At 40.8% G+C, this 21181-nt stretch overlaps 1 protein-coding gene and 1 non-coding gene across 2 annotated transcripts in view; both read right to left on the reverse strand.

Annotated features, from left to right (window-relative positions):
- Positions 1 to 189: 189 nt before the first annotated feature.
- SUPT16H (SPT16 homolog, facilitates chromatin remodeling subunit) overlaps positions 190 to 21181 on the reverse strand; it is a 44266-nt gene continuing 23274 nt past the window's right edge. The window contains exons 11-26 of the mRNA XM_070426170.1: positions 20502 to 20567; positions 20293 to 20388; positions 20093 to 20208; positions 19855 to 20008; positions 19285 to 19412; positions 18404 to 18539; positions 18172 to 18298; positions 17792 to 17910; positions 16457 to 16582; positions 16015 to 16127; positions 15173 to 15248; positions 14621 to 14790; positions 3615 to 3744; positions 3086 to 3215; positions 2869 to 2946; positions 190 to 1524 (exon numbers count right to left, since the gene is read on the reverse strand). Coding sequence (XP_070282271.1) covers positions 1379 to 1524; positions 2869 to 2946; positions 3086 to 3215; positions 3615 to 3744; positions 14621 to 14790; positions 15173 to 15248; positions 16015 to 16127; positions 16457 to 16582; positions 17792 to 17910; positions 18172 to 18298; positions 18404 to 18539; positions 19285 to 19412; positions 19855 to 20008; positions 20093 to 20208; positions 20293 to 20388; positions 20502 to 20567 — 1911 coding nt within the window. The 3' untranslated portion in view covers positions 190 to 1378. The remainder of the gene's footprint in view (positions 1525 to 2868; positions 2947 to 3085; positions 3216 to 3614; positions 3745 to 14620; positions 14791 to 15172; positions 15249 to 16014; positions 16128 to 16456; positions 16583 to 17791; positions 17911 to 18171; positions 18299 to 18403; positions 18540 to 19284; positions 19413 to 19854; positions 20009 to 20092; positions 20209 to 20292; positions 20389 to 20501; positions 20568 to 21181) is intronic.
- Positions 21005 to 21136, reverse strand: LOC139001379 (small nucleolar RNA SNORA42/SNORA80 family). Its single transcript, XR_011469975.1, has one exon. It is a non-coding gene; the product is annotated as a small nucleolar RNA SNORA42/SNORA80 family (small nucleolar RNA).

Below are 21181 nucleotides of genomic sequence, written 5' to 3' on the forward strand. Positions count from 1 at the left end.
AATCCATAAGTTTGGTTTACTATGATGTCTAGCTAGTATCTCTCAATCTGATCATAAAAGCTTAGAATATGAAAGTTTGTTTTCCTGATACTAGCTGGACAAAATCATTATTTTCTAACGCCTCAGCACTTTACCAAGCGAGCAGGCTTGCTTTCAGAACTGCAAAAAAAAACTATCACAGAAGTTGAATTTACAAAAACAAAACAACAACAAAAAAACCCACAGTTTATTTATCTTTTAGTTCTTCCAAAATTGAAAATATCAAGTCCTACTGCTAAAGAGAAAAAAACAAACAAAATCTGAGACCCCTCCCCCCTCCTCTCTTAAAGTCACAAAACACAGAATTAACTGCAGTGGAACAGGTGGGTGCAGAGAACCAGGAGGGGGAGTATGGCAAGATAAACTCCCCAAATACTTAAAAAGCTGTTCAACAGAAACTGTGATAAATACAGGACAATGCAAGACAAGTAAAAATAAGGAGCAGCAGTGATGAGTTTTTTTTGCCTTGTAGAAGTGACCTCCCTTCTTCTTTTCTCTTCTCATCAGGGTATTCTAGGCCCAAGGTATGACTATTGCCCCTTCCAGATCTAAATGTTGATTCCTTAATAATGAGCCTCCTTCTGGATTTTACTAGAAGCAGTACATGAGGCACGACTGTTCTTACTCAGGTACATCACAAAATAAACAATGGTAATTTTGTTTCTACCAATATACCACGTGTGAATTTGAAAGGATGAAACCAAGCCTTGGAGCGTCGCTGCTGCTTATGTCTTCCAAGGCAGCAGATACCCCAGAATCTGCATGAGGCAAGAAAGCAGGAAAACTCAGACGGAGGTACCAGCCTGATCTGCCTTACTAGCTCAAGTTGTATGGTTTATCACAATCATTAGCAAATTCCAAGAACCTGTCTGTTCTTGAGTACTGCAAAGATGCAACTTAAAGTGATGTGAGGAAGGTCATGGCTGTAGGGTGGGATGGTGGATCGAATCTGCTGGTCAAGAACCATGGTGCAAGTAGTTATTCACCTTGTACTAACATCTTGGAAATATACTTTGAGACATCAAAGAATAAGATGTCAGAAGCCACTGACGTCCTGGCAGAAGGTGACAGGAAGAGAGGAATGAAATGGTATTAACAGCGGAAGCCTCTGCCCTTCTTCAAGAACACCTCCTGCCTTGCCATCTGGATGGGGCCATTGGCACGTGTCCTGGTGGGCCTGGAATTCCCCGAGTAGATTGGTCCACACAAATGGCCCCCTAAACCCATAAACACAAATGGCAAAACTTCAAAAGAAAAAAGGAAAAATACAGTTTCTGTCATGTAAAATTTTCAGGGGTTGGCTAGAGGAAGAATGGAGCTGAGGGCCAAAGTTCAGGAGTTACTTCCTCTTTTTCTTGGGGGGTGCAGAGCTGTGTCTGGAACCACGATTAGAGCCACGGCCTGAACTGTGCACAGATGCCTTCCTCTTCCGGCTCATACTTCGACTCTGTTCTTCTTCTTCCTCATAACGACTTTCACGGTCCGCTAAACAGAAGAGGTATTACTAGTTGGATATAGGTTAGCTTTAGTACCTAATACTACTGGATAGCATGGAATAGTACTGAGAATATAGTTTGGAGTTAGACCTTTTATTTATTTATTTACTTTTATTTTATTGATTTTTTTTACAGAGAGGAAGGGAGAGGGATAGAAAATTAGAAACATTGATCAGCTGCCTCCTGCACACCCCCTACTGGGGATGTACCCACAACCAAGGTATATGCCCTTGACTGGAATTGAACCTGGGACCCTTCAGTCTGTAGGCCGACGCTCTATCCACCGAGCCAAACCGGTCGGGGCTGGAGTTAGACCTTTTAATCTGGACTCAGTCACTTACCAGTTACGTGATCTTGACCAAGTACTTAACATTTTTGAGTCTTGGTTTATTTATAAACAAAGAAGGATTAAATATGGTAATTTATGCAAAGTTCTATCATAACTTTGGATATCATAATTTAGGATAGATATTTCCTTTCATCTATTTTTTCTTTTTAAGTTTTATTTATTGATTTTATAAAGAGAGGGAGGGAAGGAGAGAAACATCAATTTGTTGTTCTACATATTTATGAAGTCATTCGTTGCTTCTTGTATGTGCCTGGCCAGGGATTGAACCCACAACCTTGGTGTATCAGGAGGATGCTCTAACCTATCTGAGCTACCCGGCCAGGGCATTTCCTTTTATGTTTAACTTATATTTGGCATTTGGCTTCAGAGTAATTAAACTGGCACTATAAAAATATTCCTAACCTGGGAGAGGCCTAAAAATTTAGACTATTATATAACATAGATTTGGAAACTGAACACTTGGGTTGCGGGAAACGAGTTAAGTCGGCTCGCGTGAATTGCGCGTACTCCGCGGGAGCCGTCTTAACTCGGTTCATATAGATTTGCGGTGGAGTGCGGGAAACGTGTAAACTCGGGCCGATTGTAACTGCGTATTACCAAATATTTGTTTCAAAGATACCTACCTGCGTATGCGAACCGTTTCATACCCATTTCAATCGAACCCATAGTTCAAAAGATATAGGCATTTTAAACTAACTCTGATTTTGCGCGGGAAACCTAAATAATTGCCCGCGCCATCTTATATTTTGGCGGGAAATTCACCCGACACCGGAGTGTGAATAACCTAATTCTAGAGCCTTATGTGGCTATGTGGCTATCATGACTATGGGTCCACTGGGGACTTGACAGATGAAAAAAGTATCCAATTAGACAGTCATACCTCTCGGAGAATACAAATTACAGACCTTGTTTTCTCCACTAGTTAAAGACTGAAATCTTTTAGACATTTGTGTCTCAAAAAATAAAACAAACAAAAAAATTTACCTTTTCGGGCTTCTTCCTCTAGTTCATCCCAATCTTTTCCACTCTCTTCTTCACTGCCCAATGATTCCTTGGAATAGTCTGAAGAAAAAAAAATGATTAGTAAGCATTAGTCATTTTACTGGAATGGAATGATATAACTCTTCCCTTTTGCAAAAGTGGCTTCCAGAAATGGCATTAGATTAGAAAGCCACAGAAACTTTTCCTTGTAAAGACTAACCTGATTCTTCAGCTTCTGATGAATAATCTTCATCACTGTCCTCTTCTTCCTCTTCATAGTCATCCTCTGAAGGATTAAATGTCTCATCTTCGATTTCAGATTCTGAATCCCCTTCCTCAGCATCACTACCCTGATGAATTAGAGAAAAAAACCCAACACTATATACTGTTTTAATGGATACCCTAAATATATAATCCATATTTCTTCAAGTTTTACTTTCCTTGCCCAGGAATATTAACTGCAGAAATACTCTTGGTAATAATGCATTATGCTGAGGTGGGAGGACCATTTTTTAGAGAACTATTTTTGAAAAATTTCCAACAGTTTTGATAATTTCGAGGAAATCTTGTCAGTGACTACAAATACCTAGTTAATTTATTGTTTACCTGTAAAACTAATTTGGAGAAATAATATCAGATGTGTTCAGAGATTTTCCCACTTAGTCTGGTCGTTTATGTGCTACTGCTCCTAATTGCCCAAATAACGGACAACTATTATATAACAGAAAAGAAACCCCACACTCACGCACCTCACCCTCAGGCTCCAGGAAAGACCAGCCACCTTGTTCAAAGAAGCCCTCAGGGTCATCAACAATAGTCTTCATGATTTTAGTCCAGTTGAGGGACTGTACTCCTTCTGTATACTTTAGGTCACAGGAACTGAGAGAAATAATATTGCAAAGCCAAAATCAATCCTCTATATTTTCTGAGAATATCCAGTTGTCAAACTGGTGATTATAATCTGAAGAGCAGTTAACCTTTTCTTAAATGAATGGGGAACAGGTATTCTTTGCACTGTGCCACCAGAACATGCCCAGATGGCTGATATTTGGTCTCCCAAAGCACTAACCCTCACATCAAAGCAGCATTCCAACTGCAGCAATCTCTGTCCCTGTCCCTCAACTAAATGAATCTAAGTTCACTTTCTTCTTCTTTTCTATTTTCTTTAGGAAGGCAGAACCCATATAGAACTTGGAAGGCTGTTGGAGTTGAGAGTGAGAAAGAGAAAGAGAGAGAGGAGGATTTGGGGAGGCAGACAGCTAGAATGTGTGGGACAGAGTACTAGAGGATAGAGTGATGGGAAAGCTCTGAAGATTTGCTGAGGATGGATCCCCTCAAATTCTATGGCTGAGGATCGATCTGCACAAACATGACAGGAAACTAATTAGAACTGGGCAAAGAATCACAGAATTCCCAGATCGCACACAGAGGTGGAAATAATTCTCGTTCCCATCAGCTTTAGCGCAAAGACCTCAAAACACTCAGGGAATCGGGTAGAATCCTCAGAGTTGTTCTACCTCAGCAATGGGGCCAACTAGCCCCAGACTCAAGGCTGTTCCGATCCAGCATTCATGACACTTTGTAAAGTGTCCAAGTCTTGAAAGATCAAATGGAATCTAAATAACTTAACTGTAGCTTAGAATAGAATCTAAAAAATTTGAAATAACAAAACTTAGCACCCAAAAATGTGGAGTCACAATGTATGGCAACCAATCACAAATTACCAGGCATGCAAAACAGGAGAAAAATCAACCAATGAAAACAGACCCAGAAAATACAAAGGATATGAAGTAGCAAATAAAGATGTTAAAAAAGAAATGATAAATGTTCCATATGTTTAAGAAGAGGGAACCTTAAAGACAATGAGATGAAAAGATGAAATTTGTGTAATTACTCTCAGAAAAAAAAGCGGACTGAGGAAAGAGCAAAAATATTTAAAGATTCATGGTCAGAACATATCCAAATATGATGAAAACGACAAAGCCCATAGATCTAAGAAGCTCAATGCACACCAAACATTTGAATAATTATAATAAAGAAAACCATACCAAAACATCTGGTTATCAAAATGCTAAAAACCAAACAGAAAAAAAACACACAAAAAACTCAAAGAAGCTTGAGAAAAAAAGACAGAGGAAAGAAGAATGGTAGATATCTCATCAGAAACCCTTGAAAGCTAAAAGACAAGAAATAGCATCTTAAATAGTAAAAGAAAAGACCGTCAAGTTAGAATTCTATATGCAGCAAAAACACCTTCTGAAAGTGAAATACTTTTAATAAGTTGAGGCAATTTACACAAAAAACCTGCACCTCAAATACTAGAAGTTTATGAGGCAAAGGAAAATTATAGCAGAAGGCTACAGATAGAAGGTTGGAACCACACAATGGCATGAAGAGCACCAAGTATGGTAGATATGAGTTATACAAAAGACTTTCCCCTCATTTTGTAAACTGAAAGGTAACTGTTTTAAAGCTAAAATAATGACAACAAATTGTGGAATTCATAACAGAAGTACAATATATGGCAATAGCAGAAAGGACAGAAGAGAAATTGAAGCATAAAAACCTTCCAACAGTAAAGATGTATTATCTGAAAGCAGATGGTGATAAGATGTATATGTAAACTTTAGAGTGATTATTATAAAAGTAAAACAAAGAGGCCCAGCCAGTTTGGCTTAGTGGTTGAGTGTTGACATATGAACCAGGAGGTCACAGTTCAATTCCTGGTCAGGGAACATGCCTAGGTTAGGGGCAGAACCACGGGTGGGGGTGTGTACAGGAGGCAGCTGATCAATGATTCTCATCATTGATGTTTCTATCTCTCTCTCCCTCTCACTTCCTCTCTGAAATCAATAAAAATATATTATAAAACAAAACAAAAAGCATCGGACAGATGAAAAACAAATAGCAAGATGGCAGATTTAAACCCAACCATATTGATAATTACATTAAATGTAAATGGTCTGTTTTCAACAATCCAATGAAAACGTAGACATTCTCAGAATAAATTTTAAAAAGTGAGACTGGCTAGTGTGGCTAAGTGGTTAAGCATCAACCCATGAACCAAGAGGTCCCCAGGTTCGATTCCTGGTCAGGGCTCGACCCTCATAGGGGGCATGTTGGAGGCAGCCAATGGATGTTTATCTCTTATCGAAGTTTCTATCTATCCTTCTCCCTTGCTATCTCTCTCTCTCTCAAAAAGAAAAAAAAAAAAAAAGAGTGAGCCCTACATGTATGCTATATGCTATTTACAAGCAAGTTACTTTCATATAAAGTAATGTAAGTTAAAAGTAAAAAGATAAGCCATACTAACCAAAGCCAAAAGTCTATAGTAATATTGCACCAAGCAGATTTCAAAATGACGACTATTACTAGATATGATGAACATTTTATAATCATGAAAAAAACCCTCCCAATAAAATTGATAATCCTTTAGTCAGATTAACCAACAAAAAACAAATTATCAATATTAGGAATAGAAGGGGACATCATTATAGAGTAAACAGATACTAAAGCTGGTAACTTAGATGAAACAGACCAGTTTTTTTAAAGACACAGTTAATTCTAAAATTTATATAGAATAGCTAAATTAATAATAGCCAACTTTGAAAAGGAACACAATTGGAGGACTACCCTACCTGATTTTAAGACTTACTATAAAGCCACAATAAATAACATGTATAAGAACACACAAATACCAGTGGAAAAGAATGCAATTCAGAAATAGACCCTCCCCAGAAAATATTTGGCAATGATATATCTGATAAAGGGTTAATATCCAAAATATATAAAAAGCTCATACAACTTAACAGAAGGAAGACAATCCAATTTAAAAACGGGCAAAGGACCTAAATAGACACTTCTCCAAAGAGGACATACAGAAGGCCATGAGACATATGAAAACATGTTCAAAGTCACTAATCATCCGAGAGATGCAAATCAAAACAACAATGAGGTACCATCTCACACCTGTCAGAATGGCTATCATCAACAAATCAACAAACAAGTGCTGGAGAGGATGTGGAGAAAAAGGAACCCTCGTGCACTGCTGGTAGGAATGCAGACTGGTGCAGCCACTGTGGAAAACAGTATGGTGTTTCCTCAAAATATTAAAAATGGAACTTCCATTTGACGCAGTAATTCTACTTCTAGGAATATATCCCAAGAAAACAGAAACACCAATCAGAAAGGATATGTACACCCCTACGTTCATAGCAGCACAATTTCCAATAGCTAAGATTTGGAAACAGCCCAAGTACCCATCAGCAGATGAGTGGATTAGAAAACTGTGGTACATCTACACAATGGAATACTACTCTCCTGTAAAAAAGAAGGCATTCTTACCATTTGCAACAGCACAGCTGGAACTGGAGAGCATTATGCTAAGCAAAATAAGCCAGTCAGAAAAAGATAAATATCACATGATCTCACTCATTTGTGGAATATAATGAACAACATAAACTGATGAACAAAAATAGAACCAGAGTCATAGAAGCATTGAACAGACTATCCAACCTATGAAGGAAGGTGGGGGGTGAGGGGTAAGAGATCAATCAAAGGACTTGTATGCATGCATTATGAGCATAACCAATGGACCCAGACCAGGGTGGGGGGTGAGAGCATGTGCTGGGGGGTGGGGAAGGCCGGGGAGTGGTCAATGGGAGAAAAAGGAGACTTATGTAATACTTTAAACAATAAAGAGAGATGCAAATTAAAACAGCAATGAGGTTATCACCTTATACCTGTCAGAATGGCTATTATCAACAAATGACAAGTGCTGGTGAGGAGGTGGAGAAGAGGAAACCCTAGTACACTGCTGGTGGCAATGCATACTGGAAAACAGTATAGAGTTTCCTCAAAAAATTAAATATGGAACTGCCATTTGACCCAGTGATCCTACTTCTAGGAATATATCCTAAGAAACCCAAAACACCAATGGGAAAGAATGTATGCACCCTTATGTTCATAGCAGCACAATTTACAATAGCTAAGATCTGGGAACAACCCAATGCCCATCAGTAGATGAGTGGATAAAAAAGCTGTAGTACATTTACACCATGAAATACTATGCAGAAGTAAAGGGTGAGACTCTCTCACCCTTTGAGACAGCATGGTGGGACATGGTGAAATAAGTCAATCAGAGAAAGAAAAATATCACATGATCTCACGCATATGTGGAATCTAAGTAACAAAACAAACTGATGAATGGAGTGAATCCAGAGACATGGAAGCATGGAACAGAGTGCAGAATCTTGGAGGGAAGGTAGGGGAGTGGGAGGTAATCAACCAAGGACCTCGTATGCATATATGCATGGCCCATGGACACAGATAATGGGGCAGTGAGGGCCTGGGGCAGTGGCGAGGGCAGGCTGGAGGGGGTCAATTGGGGACATACGTAATACTTTCAACAATAAATAATTATTAAAAAAAGAATAGACCAAGATGGCGGCATAGGTAAACACCAGAAATTTCTGCCTCCCACAACAACTTCAAAAATACAATGAAAAGACAAAACAGACATCATCCAGAACTACAGGAAGGCTGGCTGAGTGGAAATTCTACAACTAGAAGGAAAGAGAAAAGCACACTGAGACTCAGAGGAGCTGCGGAAGTAAAGTGCAGAGGTATGGAGGCTCGAGTGCGCGCGGAAAGGGGCTGGCACCTGAGGACACGGCTGTCTTTTTGAATCGGGAGGGAGTCACAAGCTCCCGACTGCTCTGAACTCCAGTTCCGGGAAGTCTCTGGGGACCCAGGACTTATTCGGGGAAAAACTGGACTGTCTGGCAGCGGACAGAACTCCAAACTTGAAGGTGGCTTTCCCTCAGAGGTGCTTGCAGCAATTACTGGGACACTGAGACGAGGGGCCCCTTAGGGCAGGGCTGAGGATCAGCCATAGCTGCTTGCTCCGCCCTGTTGATTCCCTGAGACCCCGCCCCACCCAGGGTGTGGCAGAGGCTTTTGCATATGAATGCCCTGGCCCTTTGCAATCTGAAAATTACCTAACAAATTGCAGCTGGGCCAGACAGACCCAGAACTTCCATGAGAAGGCCCAAGGCCCCACAGCAGCTTGCATTGCTTCACAGCTGGGCCTCATTGGGGCACCTCCAAACCCCCAAAAAAGAAGGGGAATCTGCAGATCTCTTCGTAGCTCTGGCTGGGTAGCCTCAGGCAGAGGCTAAATTAGCACCTCCTTAGATCCAAGAGCCAGTGTACCCAGTGGTCAGAGTGGGACCATCCAGATTACAACTCCTCAGATCCATCAGGGACACACTCAGGGGGCGGACTCAGTGAGCACCAAAGCCCCACTGAAGCAAGTCTTGCCCCAGAAGGGTGTCTTCAGCACAGTTCTCCTACTGTAGACACAGCTGATTCTCACAGCCAATTGGCCTGGAGGTCAATTCCTCCCATTGATACCTACAACAATCAAGGCTTAAATACAACAAGACTGTGCACAAAGCCCACAAAGGGGTGCACCAAGAGTGTCCACTGCAGGTAATTGGGGAGGCTGAGCCACTGGGTCCTATAGGACACCTAGCACACAAAGCCACTCTACCAACACAGGGAAGCATAAAAAATGGGAAGACAAAGAAACAGGTCACAAATGACAGAAATGGAGGAAAGCAAATGACTGGATATAGAGTTCAAAACCACGGTTATAAGGTTTTTCAAGAATTTTCTGGAAACTGCCGATAAATTTAGTGAGACCCTGGAGGATATGAAAAAGACCAACTAGAAATTAAGCATACATTGACTGAAATAAAGAATAATACACAGAGATCCAACAGCAGACTAGAGGATCACAAGAATCAAGTCAAAGATTTGAAATACGAAGAAGCAAAAAACACCCAACCGGAAAAGCAAAAAGAAAAAAGAATCCAAAAATATGAAGATAGTGTAAGGAGCCTCTGGGACAACTTCAAGTGTACCAGCATCCGAATTATTGGGGTGCCAGAAGAAGAAAGAGGGCAAGATATTGAAAACCTATTTGAAGAAATAATGACAGAAAACTTCCCCTACCTGGTGAAAGAAATAGACTTCCAAGTCCAGGAAGCGGAGAGAACCCCAAACAAAAGGAATCCAAAGAGGAGTACACCAAGACACATCATAATTAAAATGCCAAGAGCAAAAGACAAAGAGAGAATCTTAAAAGCAGCAAGAGAAAAAAAGTCAGTTACCTATAAGGGAGTACCCATACGACTGTCAGCTGATTTCTCAACAGAAACTATGCAGGCCAGAAGAGAGTGGCAAGAAATATTCAAAGTGATGAATAGCAAGAACCTACAACCAAGATTACTTTATCCAGCAAAGCTATCATTCAGAATTGAAGGTCAGATAAAGAGCTTCACAGATAAGAAAAAGCTAAAGGAATTCATCACCACCGAACCAGCATTATATGAAATGCTGAAAGGTACTCTTTAAGAAGAGGAAGAAGAAAAGGGTAAAGATAAAAATTATGAACAGCAAATACATATCTATCAACAAGTGAATCTAAAAATCAAGTGAATAAAAAATCTGTTGAACAGAGTAAAGTGGTGAATATAATAGAACCAGGGGCACGGAAAGGGAGTGGACTGACAATTCTTGGGGGGAAAGAGGTGTGGGGATGCAGGAAGAGACTGGACAAAAATTGTACACCTATGGATGAGGACAGTGGGGGGGTAAGGGCAGAGGGTGGGGTGGGAACTGGGTGGAGGAGAGCTATGGGGGGGGGGGGGAGGAACAACTTTAATAATCTGAACAATAAAGATTTAATTTAAAGAGAAAAAAGGATAGACCCTCCCCTACATGGTGAAAAAAAATTTTTTTTTACAAAAATGCCAAGGTAATTTAATGGGTAGGAGATAATCTTTTCAGCAAATCATGCTAGAATTGGAGATATCCCGCGCCCCACATCTATAATAAAAGCATAATATGCAAATCGAATGAACAGCAGAATGACCATCTGGACAGTTGTCTGGATGACCTTCCAGACGACCTTCCGGATGACCACGCTATGACACCCACTGGCTCCAGGCCAGCCAAGGCGGGTGCTATGCCCCATGATCACCTTGCAGAGGGAGGTCCAGGCCACCGACTGGTGGGCGGGCAGGGCCTCCCTCTTTGGGGCTATTGATCATGGGGTTCCTGGACTGTGAGAAGGCACAGGCCCGGATGAGGGATTCCCCCTCACATGTGCACAAATTTCACGCACTGGGCCTCTAGTATATCCTATATAATAAAGAGGTAATATGCAAATTGACCCCCACACTGTAACGCCACACAAGATGGTGGCGCGCACAGCAGGGGTGGGGCCAGCAGCCGCTTGAAGCAACTTCTGCTGGGGTTTCGTGGCCCTGCATGCGCTCCATTGGGGCGGGGTCCGGCGGCCGCTGCGCACAGCCTGGAGGCAGGGCATCGGGGCAGCACTCCAGAACTCAGGGCCATCCGGGGGCGTGCTGGCCACTCGGGGCAGAACTTCGGGACTTGGGGCGGTTCCATGGCGCGGGGGAGGGTGGGGAAGGGTCCTGGGTCTTGCGCGATGGGTCACTAGTATATATCTATCTCCAAAGCATGAACTTTGACCCTTTTACCACAGTAAAAAATTAACTCAAAAGGAATCACAGACCTGAATGTAACACCTAAATCTATAAAACTCTAGAAGAGAGAACATTTTTTATGACCTTGGGTGAGGCAAAATTTATCAGATAAGCTCTGGTCAGTGTCACTCAGTGGTTAGAGTGTTGGCCCGTGCACTGTAGGGTCAAAGTATCGTTCCCCGGTTAAGGGCATGTACCTATGTTGCAGGTTCAATCCCCAACCTGGGTCAGGGTGTGTTTGGGAGGCAACCAATTAATGTATCGCTCTCACATCGATGTTTTTCTGTTTCTTTTTCCTTCCCTCCGTCCCTCTCTTCCTCCCTCCCACTCTCTAAAAACTAATGGAAAAGCCCTAGGCAGTTTGGCTCAGTGGATGGAGTGTTGGCCTGTGGACCAAAGGGTCCCAGGTTCGATTCCGGTAAAGGGCACATACCTATGTTACAAGCCCCTTCCCAACCTGGCCCTGGTTGGGGCTCGTGCAGGAGGCAACCAATCGATGTGTTTCTCCCTCAATGATATTTCTGTGTCTTGCCTTCTCTCTCTTCAACTCTCTCTAAAAATCAACAGAAAGCACTAACTGGTTTGGCTCAGTGGATAGAGAGTCGGCCTGCGGACTGAAGGGTCCCGGGTTCGATTCCGGTCAAGGGCATATAACTTGGCACATCCCCATTGGGGGGTGTGCAGGAGGCAGCTGATTGATGTTTCTCTCCCATCAATGTTTCTAACTCTCTGTCCCTCTCCCTTCCTCTCTGTAAAAAATCAATAAAATATATATATTTAAAAAATAAATAAAAATCAACGGAAAAATATCCTCAGGTGAGAGAAAAAAAAAAAAAAAAAAAAAAACCCAATGGAAAAAATACCCTTGGTGAGGATTCACAACAACAAAAATTAGGTAAGACTTAAGAGCAACATTACAAAAGAAAAAGTTGACCAAAAATTTCATGAACATTTTACACTTCTGGTTTGTAAAAAACACTTAAGAAAATGAAAAGGCAAAGAAACTATTGGAAGAAAATATATGCAAACTCTGTATTTGTTGAAAGACTTGTATATAGCCTAAAAAATTCTTCAACTCAGTAACAAATTTTCAATATGGGCAAAAAATATGAAGATATTTTTTATCAAAGGTACAGAATGATACATAGCATATGAAAAGGTGCTCAACATTAGTCATCATGGAAATGCAAACTGAAAGCACAATGAGATAGCACTACACACCTACCATAATGGCTAATATTAAAAAGACTGACAATAACAAGTGCTGGTGAGGATGTGGAGCAACTACAATTCTCACACACTGCAGGTTTCCTAGCACCCTGGAAAATGATGTTATAGTTTCTTATAAAACTAAACATAAATTTAACCATATGGCCAGCACTTCCAATATTATAGGTGGTTTACCCAAGAGAAATGAAAACATGTTTATAGAAAGAGTTGTATATAATGTTTATAACAGCTATTCATAATAATCCCCAAATAAAAACAACCCAAACGCCTATTAACTGGTAAATGGGTCAAGTACAGACTATTCACACAGTATAATATTCCTTAGTAATAAAAAGGAATGTAGTACTGATGCACAACTTGGATAAATTTCAAAAGCATTATACTAAGTAAAGGATGCAAGAAAAAAAAAGGTTATATCCTGTATATTTCCATTTATGTAGCAGTCTAGATTCTTCTGAAAAGTGTATAGTGACAGAAACCAGGGACAGAGTTAAGGGGATTGACTGTAAAGGGGTATGAACACTTTTAGGAGTGAAGGAAATGTTCTAAATCCTGATTATGATGATAGATATGAGATTGTATATGTTTGTTATAACTCATCAAATCATATATTTTAATTGGTAAATATTATTACATGGAACTTATACCTCAATAAAGCTGATATGAAAAAGTCATATGCATATTACACGTAACATTTTGATCCTGTATCACTTACCTGCACATATTTCTTAGGAAAATCCTCATGGAAACCATAAATTTCTATTTTTCTGTTTATTTCTAAGCTCTTGACATATTTCTTATGAAGAGACTACATTTATAGCACCTTCCTCTTCTAGATAATGAAGTGGGAAGAAAAGGGGGCAGAGCAAATTATACTCATGGCTACCCAAGCCTCACACATTACCTAGGGAGTAACGGACATCCCCCTGTTTATTTGGGTTCTGGTACTTCCATGAGAAATACTTTTAGCTGAAGTGTGAGCATATGGTGTTAGAGCATCAGCCCACACACCAAAGGGTCTCTGGTTTGATCCCTAGCCCTGGTTGGGGTGCATGCAGGAGGCAACAAATTGATGTGTCTCTTTCACATCAATGTTTCTGTCTCTCTACCCCTCCCTTCCATGCTCTGAAAATCAATGAAAAAATTATCCTTGGGTGAGGATTAAAAAATAAAGTAAAATAAAATAAAACTTTATCTCGCTCATCTCAGTAATAAGAGAGAACAGGTAAGAAACACTCCCCACTTTTTGTAAATATTATTATAAACGAGTACAGATCTTTTTATACATATATCAAATAGAGTTAGAAAAGATCTGACTTTGATTTTCCTTGTGTAAGTATCCATAAATTATTGTTGGGTATTCAGAAAAAAGTGAATAGCTCTAACGGATCTTGAATTTTCAAATCCCAGTCTATAACTCAAACCAAAGACAATTTTATCTTAAGTATATCAATTTTTATGTATAACATACCATACTTATATTTTACTAGAGGCCTAGTGCATGGATTCGTGCACCGGCCGCAGCTGTGCTTCAGTGGTGAGCCCAGTGTCTGACACCAGCCCATGGATCAGCTGAGTGGTGCTCCCGCTATGGGAGCACACTGACCACCAGGGGGCAGCTCCTGCATTGAGTGTCTGCCCGCAGCGGTCAGTGTGCATCATAGCCTAAGTGACCATTACGACCGAACAACCGGAACGTCCAGTCAACCAGTCACTACAGTCACTATGACGCACACTGACCACAGGGAGGGCGGGGGGCAGACGCTCAATGCAGGAGCTACCACTCCCTGGGCAACCTCCTGTGGCACCCCCCCCTCCCCAACATAGGCCTCGATTACTAGCCAGGCTGATGGACCCAACCCATGCACGAATTCGTGCACCAGGCCTCTAGTATACAGATAATATAGGATTCATGGGGTAAATGGGAGATTGCTGGCACATTTACTTACTTCAACCATTCCTTGATGGGGTCAAGAGAGGCTACAGGAATGGCATTTATCATTGTCACTTTCTTGCTGTAGTCCTTGTAGACAATTACCATATCAAAGTTCTTCAGGTGAAACTGAACCCGCTCAAAGTGAATCAGCTCAACTTCATCCAATGTCACCACAAAAGGTGGCTGTCAAGGAGGAACTGGATATTATCATATAAATACTTTGCCAACTATTATATATTAGCAATTTCAAATACTTTCAGAATCCATTACATAAAGGATAACTAAATAATTTGGGGGTTTTTTTTTGGAAAGACTAATAGCAGTACAATATATTAAGGAGCACCAGTAAAAGAATCTGCAAAATTAAATTCTTCTCAAGAATAAATTTAAGGAAACCATATGAACTATCAAAAAAATTAAAGAGGCTTATAATCATTTGTTCAGTATGTTTTATGTCTAAGATAAGTGAATATCAAAAGAAATAACAAGGATCTACTTTTCAAAACACCTATCCTCCGTTTTCTCTAAGAGTTTTCTTACTAAAAGGGGGTTTAGAAATACTCACCCATTCTGTAGCATTTACCAGCGCACTACTAGTGGGCTGAAGGAGGCAGGTACTCCTATAGGGAGCTCCGTTAAATCTGAAAGAGAATAAGAAAAGAAACCACATTAAGACTAAACTTGTTGTAAGAGAAACTGTTATTGCCACAATAAACTTGTTTCCCATTCCCAACAACTCCAGCATACTCAATACAGAGTCATTCCCAAAGGAAGCCTCTCAATCTTAGCCACTCATCCCAGCCCTTAAAGTTTCAAGAGGAAATGGATATCTCAAAGGATATCAGTTATATGAAAAAGGAGAAGGTATGTTAAATTATTATTAAAGGAAGAATTACCAATTTTTGTAACAGGTAGACCCGTGAAACTTCAGGCTAGAAAAAAGAGATATGCCTGACCAGCGTGGCTCATTGGTTGAGTGTTGACCTAGGAACCAGGAGGTCACAGTTCCATTCCCAGTCAGGGCACATGCCCGGGTGGCAGGCTCAGTCCACAGTATGGGGTGTGCAGGAGGCAGCCAATTAATGATTCTCTCTCATCATTGATGTTTCTATCTCTCTCTCCCTCTCCCTTCCTCTCTAAAGTCAATAAAAAACAACAAAAAAAGATGAGATACTCTGTTTGGTGTGGCTTGGTGGTTAAATGTCCACCTATGGGCCAGGAGGTTGAGGTTTGATTCCCGGTCAGAGTACATGCCTGGGTTGTGGGCTCGCTCCCCAATGGGGGGTATGCAGGAGGCAGCCGATTGTGATTCTCTCTCATCAGTGATGTTTCTATCTCTCTTTCCCTCTCCCTTCCTCTCTGAAATCAATAAAAATATATTTTAAAAAATAAAGAAAGATATGTTACCCCAAGTCCCTAAAAGGCACTTCGAATTCCAGTTCATCCTTAGTTAGAGCCTCTACTTTCTCAATGAAATTTTTAAAGGCAGTTTTCAGTTTGTGCCTCATTTCTCGTTCCATCTGTGGAAGAAAAAAAAAATACTAATTAACTATAGCTATTACTTTACTTATTAACAGTGTATCCCTTCAAAAAGTCTGAAGTGCTTTTGCAGTCATAACTATTATACTAATGGGTATACCCAATTAAAGGTCATCATACCATTAACTGTAGAGCTGAGTCTGCAACCTAAATCTAATCCATAAACCACTGTAGCACACGAACTCAGCAGAAACCTAAGTTATTCTCTAGATAGATTCAGGGGTTCTTTATAAAATATAGCAATTACTGAACTCAGATTTGGATTACATCCTACCTTACTACCCTGCAAATAAAACACTAAATTTCAGACCTGCTCAGCATAGAGGTCATCTCGGTCATGCATATGCTGATGTTTTCCCAAGTCTGTGGTGATCTCTCCCACTTCTGTGTAAAACTGTACATCTGTGTGCCGCTTTTTCCCAAACATGATGGCATTCTGAGGGCAAAAAGCAGAAAGTCAGAAAACTTAGTCTATACAACAGATAAGAAAGCAAGATAACAACAAAATGTGAAAATATAAAAATATCATTACTAAAAATGACAGCATTTATATAAAAACTAGAGGCCTGGTGCACAAAATTGTGCACGTGTGTGTGTGTGTGTGTGTGTGTGTGTGCGTGTGCGTGCGTGTGTGTGTGTGTGTGTGTCCCTCAGCCTGGCCTGTGCCCTCTCACAGTCCGGGAGCCCTTGGAGGATGTCCTGCGGGGAGCGGGCCTGACATCCTTAGTGCTGCTGCAGACATGGGAGAGGATCTGGGCACTGCCGCTGTGCTGGCCAGCAATGAGCTGGCTTCTGGTTGAGCGGCGCTCCCTGTGGGAGAGCACTGACCACCAGGGGGCAGCTCTTGCGTTGAGCATCTGCCCCCTGGTGGTTAGTGCACGTCACAGTGACTGGTTGTCCCGCCATTTGGTCAATTTGCATTTTACCCTTTTATTATATAGGATAGTTAAACTATTCCTGAAGTCACCATAAACTAATGACATTTGGGAATGTGAAAGAGGATAGACTTTAAAAAGTACTCCTACTTATTACAATGGACTTTGGAGAGATTATGTTGGTAATAAATTGTGTCTAAAGCAAAGATTTTCTATTTCAGAAAGAGGAATTTGGAGATCTTATATGCTTTGGTGATCATTATGTATCATCACCAAAGGGACAAAGACACTTAGCACCTTCTAGATGTTAGGCACTGTGGATTTATAAACATTATTATTATAACTATTTATTTATTCTTAATCCCCACCAGAGGATATTTTTTGCATTGATTTTTAGAGAGTGGAAGAGAAGGAAAAGGGAGAGGAGAAGATAGAGAGAGAAACAACAATGTAAGAGAGATACATCGATTGGTTGCCTCCCACATGTGCCCTGACCAGGGCCAGGAATTGAACCAGCAACCCAGGTACATGCCCTTGACTGGGATTCGAACCCATGGGCCTTTGGTGTGTGGGCCGATGCTCCAACCACTAAGCAATGCTGGCCAGGGCTTTATAAACATTTATTTTATTCAATCTTCTTAAAGACCATATGTGATCGGTAACGTTTTCATCAATATCTTTTTTTTTTTCTTTCATCAATATCTTAAAGGACAGAGGTTGACAGAGAGATCTTGTCCAAGATCACATAGCTAGTGAGTAGAAAGGTATACCTTGAGGTGAAAGTGCAAGACAATAATCATTTCTCCATCACAGGGCTGGAACAATGCATGCTTGATGTTATTGTACAGAATATCCACTTTGTCTCCTCGAACAGATGTGAAGCGGAAACCTGGGGGAAGAGTGGAGGAAGTAGCTAATTACCAAGCAGCACCCTGAGCTTGGCCAAGAGGCACCGCATCTTTCTTTACTGATTTGAACAGGGTCAGAGGAAATGCTGACAACAGTACAGAGCTTTCCTTTTGTTCTGTTCACACAGCAATATAAGCAGATTCCTTCCAGCATTTCCTTGTCGTACTATATTATCTGATGTGTCATTCTTACAAATGTGTCCCTGATTACAAAGCGCAGGCATATGAGAGATGGTCCATACCATTGACATGGGCCTCCAGTGAACCTTGCATCCTCTTTTGGGCAATGTTTGGCCGAATGTATAGATCTTTTAGTTTGGGGTTACTCCGGTTTAGGTTGATCACCAGGGAGTCTTGTTTCACAATGCCCTAAGCAGAATGAAAATTAATGTGAATCTTCATGTATCTTTACACATCCCCAAACCCACGTGTCCTTCTGCAGAAAGTTTCTTTGTCTGTGGTGTTCAGGCTTACCTCCTTCTCTTTCTCTTCTGCTTCCCGAGTCTTATAACGCTTCTGTACCTCTTTTATAATCCGGAAAGCATTCTGAAGGTTCAAGGCTGGTACTGTCTGTTCTCCGGGTGCCTTCATATTTGAAGCTCGGTATGTACTGTAGAAGGGGGAAAGCATTTACATGAGTTTCTTCGTCAGGCTAGGTAACCTGCATTTTTCACTATATTTTATAACTGGCTTAATATTTTTAGAAGAAAACAGCACCACTGAATGGAGAAACAACGTTTGAACATTTGGAAAGCTAAACAAACCACCTCTTTTCTTCTCTCTTTTTTTTAAAATATATTTTATTGATTTTCTACAGAGAGGAAGGGAGAGATATAGAGAGTCAGAAACATCGATGAGAGAGGAACATCGATCAGCTGCCTCCTGCACATCCCCCACTGGGGATGAGCCCGCAACCCAGGTACATGCCCTTGACCGGAATCGAACCTGGGACCCTCCAGTCCGCAAGCCGACGCTCTATCCACTGAGCCAAACCGGTTTCGGCTTTTCTTCTCTTTTGAATAGAGAATGTTGGCTAATCCATTGGGTGGGGCATAACCTCCCAAATGATCCCATTCCAAACCATGAAAGAATAGACTCCAATGCGGCACACCTTTCTTGAGATTCTATTGCAAAATATGTGTAGCAAGTATAAAATATTTTCATGAGGATTCTAAATTATGTTTCATCCTCAAAGTAATACAAAGCCTGAAAGGTGATTCTAAACAAGTGTCACTGAGGGAGGCTTTGCCATTCACTAACTAGATGGGGGAGGACAGCACGGAGAATGAAATGCTTCTGAGAGTGCCATTCCAGCCAGCAAGGAATTGGGGATGGTTATTTTCTTGGGAACTCACATTTCCTTGACAAAAGTGGCTTCTGGGTTAGGAAAAATGTTGCCCTCATTCCTGCCCAGAGCACTGCCTGGGCAATAGAAGTTAATTCGCAAATAAGTATAATCTCCTTCCACCGACATACTTATATTCTGTTAAAAAAAGAAACAGCATTAAAATAAACAGGATTCTTTCCTTGATAAAAATTAGGGGTTATAATAGAAATGCTAAAATTAAGTTAGGAATTACAAGCTGATTGCTAAACCTACATATTTAGCATCTTTTTATATGACCAAATATGTTTTAAAAAGAATCATGAGCTCTCCAACTACTTACGCTACGTGTACAACTACAGGCTAAAAAATGCTAAAAAAAAAGATTCAAGGAAAGAGGACAATTATGCTTCTAAACTAGAACAATAAACCCTCTATAAAGTGAAAACTGAAAGGAAGGAAAATGATAGCAGAAGATAAGTGAGAAGGGTAGAGTCTGAAGAAGAGTTAGAGAAATGATTTAGATAAAACAATAATCTATGGTAAGCCCAATTACTATTTTAAGAAAAAGTTTGAAGGGAACCTAATTCAATGTTAGTACCTTGATCGTGGCAATGTGAAAAGGCGTCGCTATGCCAAACACAGGCATTATTACAGTCTCATATTTCTTATCAATATAGATCTTCATTTCCCGAATATGTGGTTCCTTAGGCATCAAAGATGGGTTTTTATAGGACACATTAGATTTCCGAGCTCTGGAGTAGGGATAAAATATTTTATGAGAAATTTCTGCAAATTACATATAATTCTGAGACAATGCTCAATGCAAACTCAGTTACTTCTGAATCTGCTGTTCTCCTTTCTGTTCAGTCAGTCGCCTCTTTGCTTCCTCATTGAGTTGAGCTGCCAGTTCTTTTTGATGTGCTCTTCGCTTCTCTTCTGCAGTCATCTCATTCTAGAGAAGAAAAAACCCCAAGCTATCAAAACATGTGAACCATGACCAATACGAGATCAATGTAGTTAAAAACAGTAAACTCACTCGTGTTCTTTCTGTAAGTAATGCTGCCCGTGAACCTCTTCCCAACAGGTCCTCAGCCTCATCTTTCTCTTCCTCCTCTTCTTCTTCATCCTCATTCTATGGGGAAAAAAGTCATAATCAGAAATTCGAGTTTTTACTTTTTAGCCAGTATTTTATATCTTCTTCACTGGACCCAAAACTCCTATACCACACATTTATCCTCTTCCTACCTTTAGAAAAATCCCCACATTCTTTACTTTCTTCTTCACGGAAGTGAGAACAGTGGCTGGACCATCCTAGAATAAAACGGAGAAGTCAGACACCTATAAGAACACTGAAATGAAAACACTTTCACCTTCTAACCTAGTATGTACCTGGGAAATGATTTGAACCTTTGGATACTAGACTTTTCGATAATGAATAAGTACAGTTCTTAGGTCCCAATCTCTCAGTAGGAACTAGAATTTGGAAGGTAACACTGGGATAATAGTTAAAAATACAGGCTTGAGCCTGGACGGCGTGGCTCAGTATCGACCTATAAACCAGGAGGTCATGGTTCAATTCCCGGCCAGGGCACAAGCCTGGGTTGCAGGCTCAATCCCCAGGGTAGGGCTCATCATCAGTGATTCTCACTCATCATTGATGTTTTTTTCCCACTGATGTTTCTCTCTCTCTCCCCTCCTCTCTGAATTCAATAAAAATATATTTTAAAAAAATACCCCTCTCTCTCCTCCACTGTGTAACCTGCTCTAGTGCCTGCAGCCTATGGGCAGAGGCCAGGCTATGGTTCAAGGTCACAGCTTGCTCTGGCATGGGACACTATGAGACCTGGGGGGATGGGCCTGCCACAAATCCAAACCAATGCACACAGACTTGATTTGAAATCTAGCTCAATCCCTGTCTAGTTGTG

The sequence above is a fragment of the Myotis yumanensis genome, unplaced genomic scaffold (assembly GCF_028538775.1).
Source record: "Myotis yumanensis isolate MYYU_CA2020_CCGP unplaced genomic scaffold, mMyoYum1.0.hap1 SCAF_1, whole genome shotgun sequence".
NCBI classification, from domain to species: Eukaryota; Metazoa; Chordata; class Mammalia; order Chiroptera; family Vespertilionidae; genus Myotis; species Myotis yumanensis.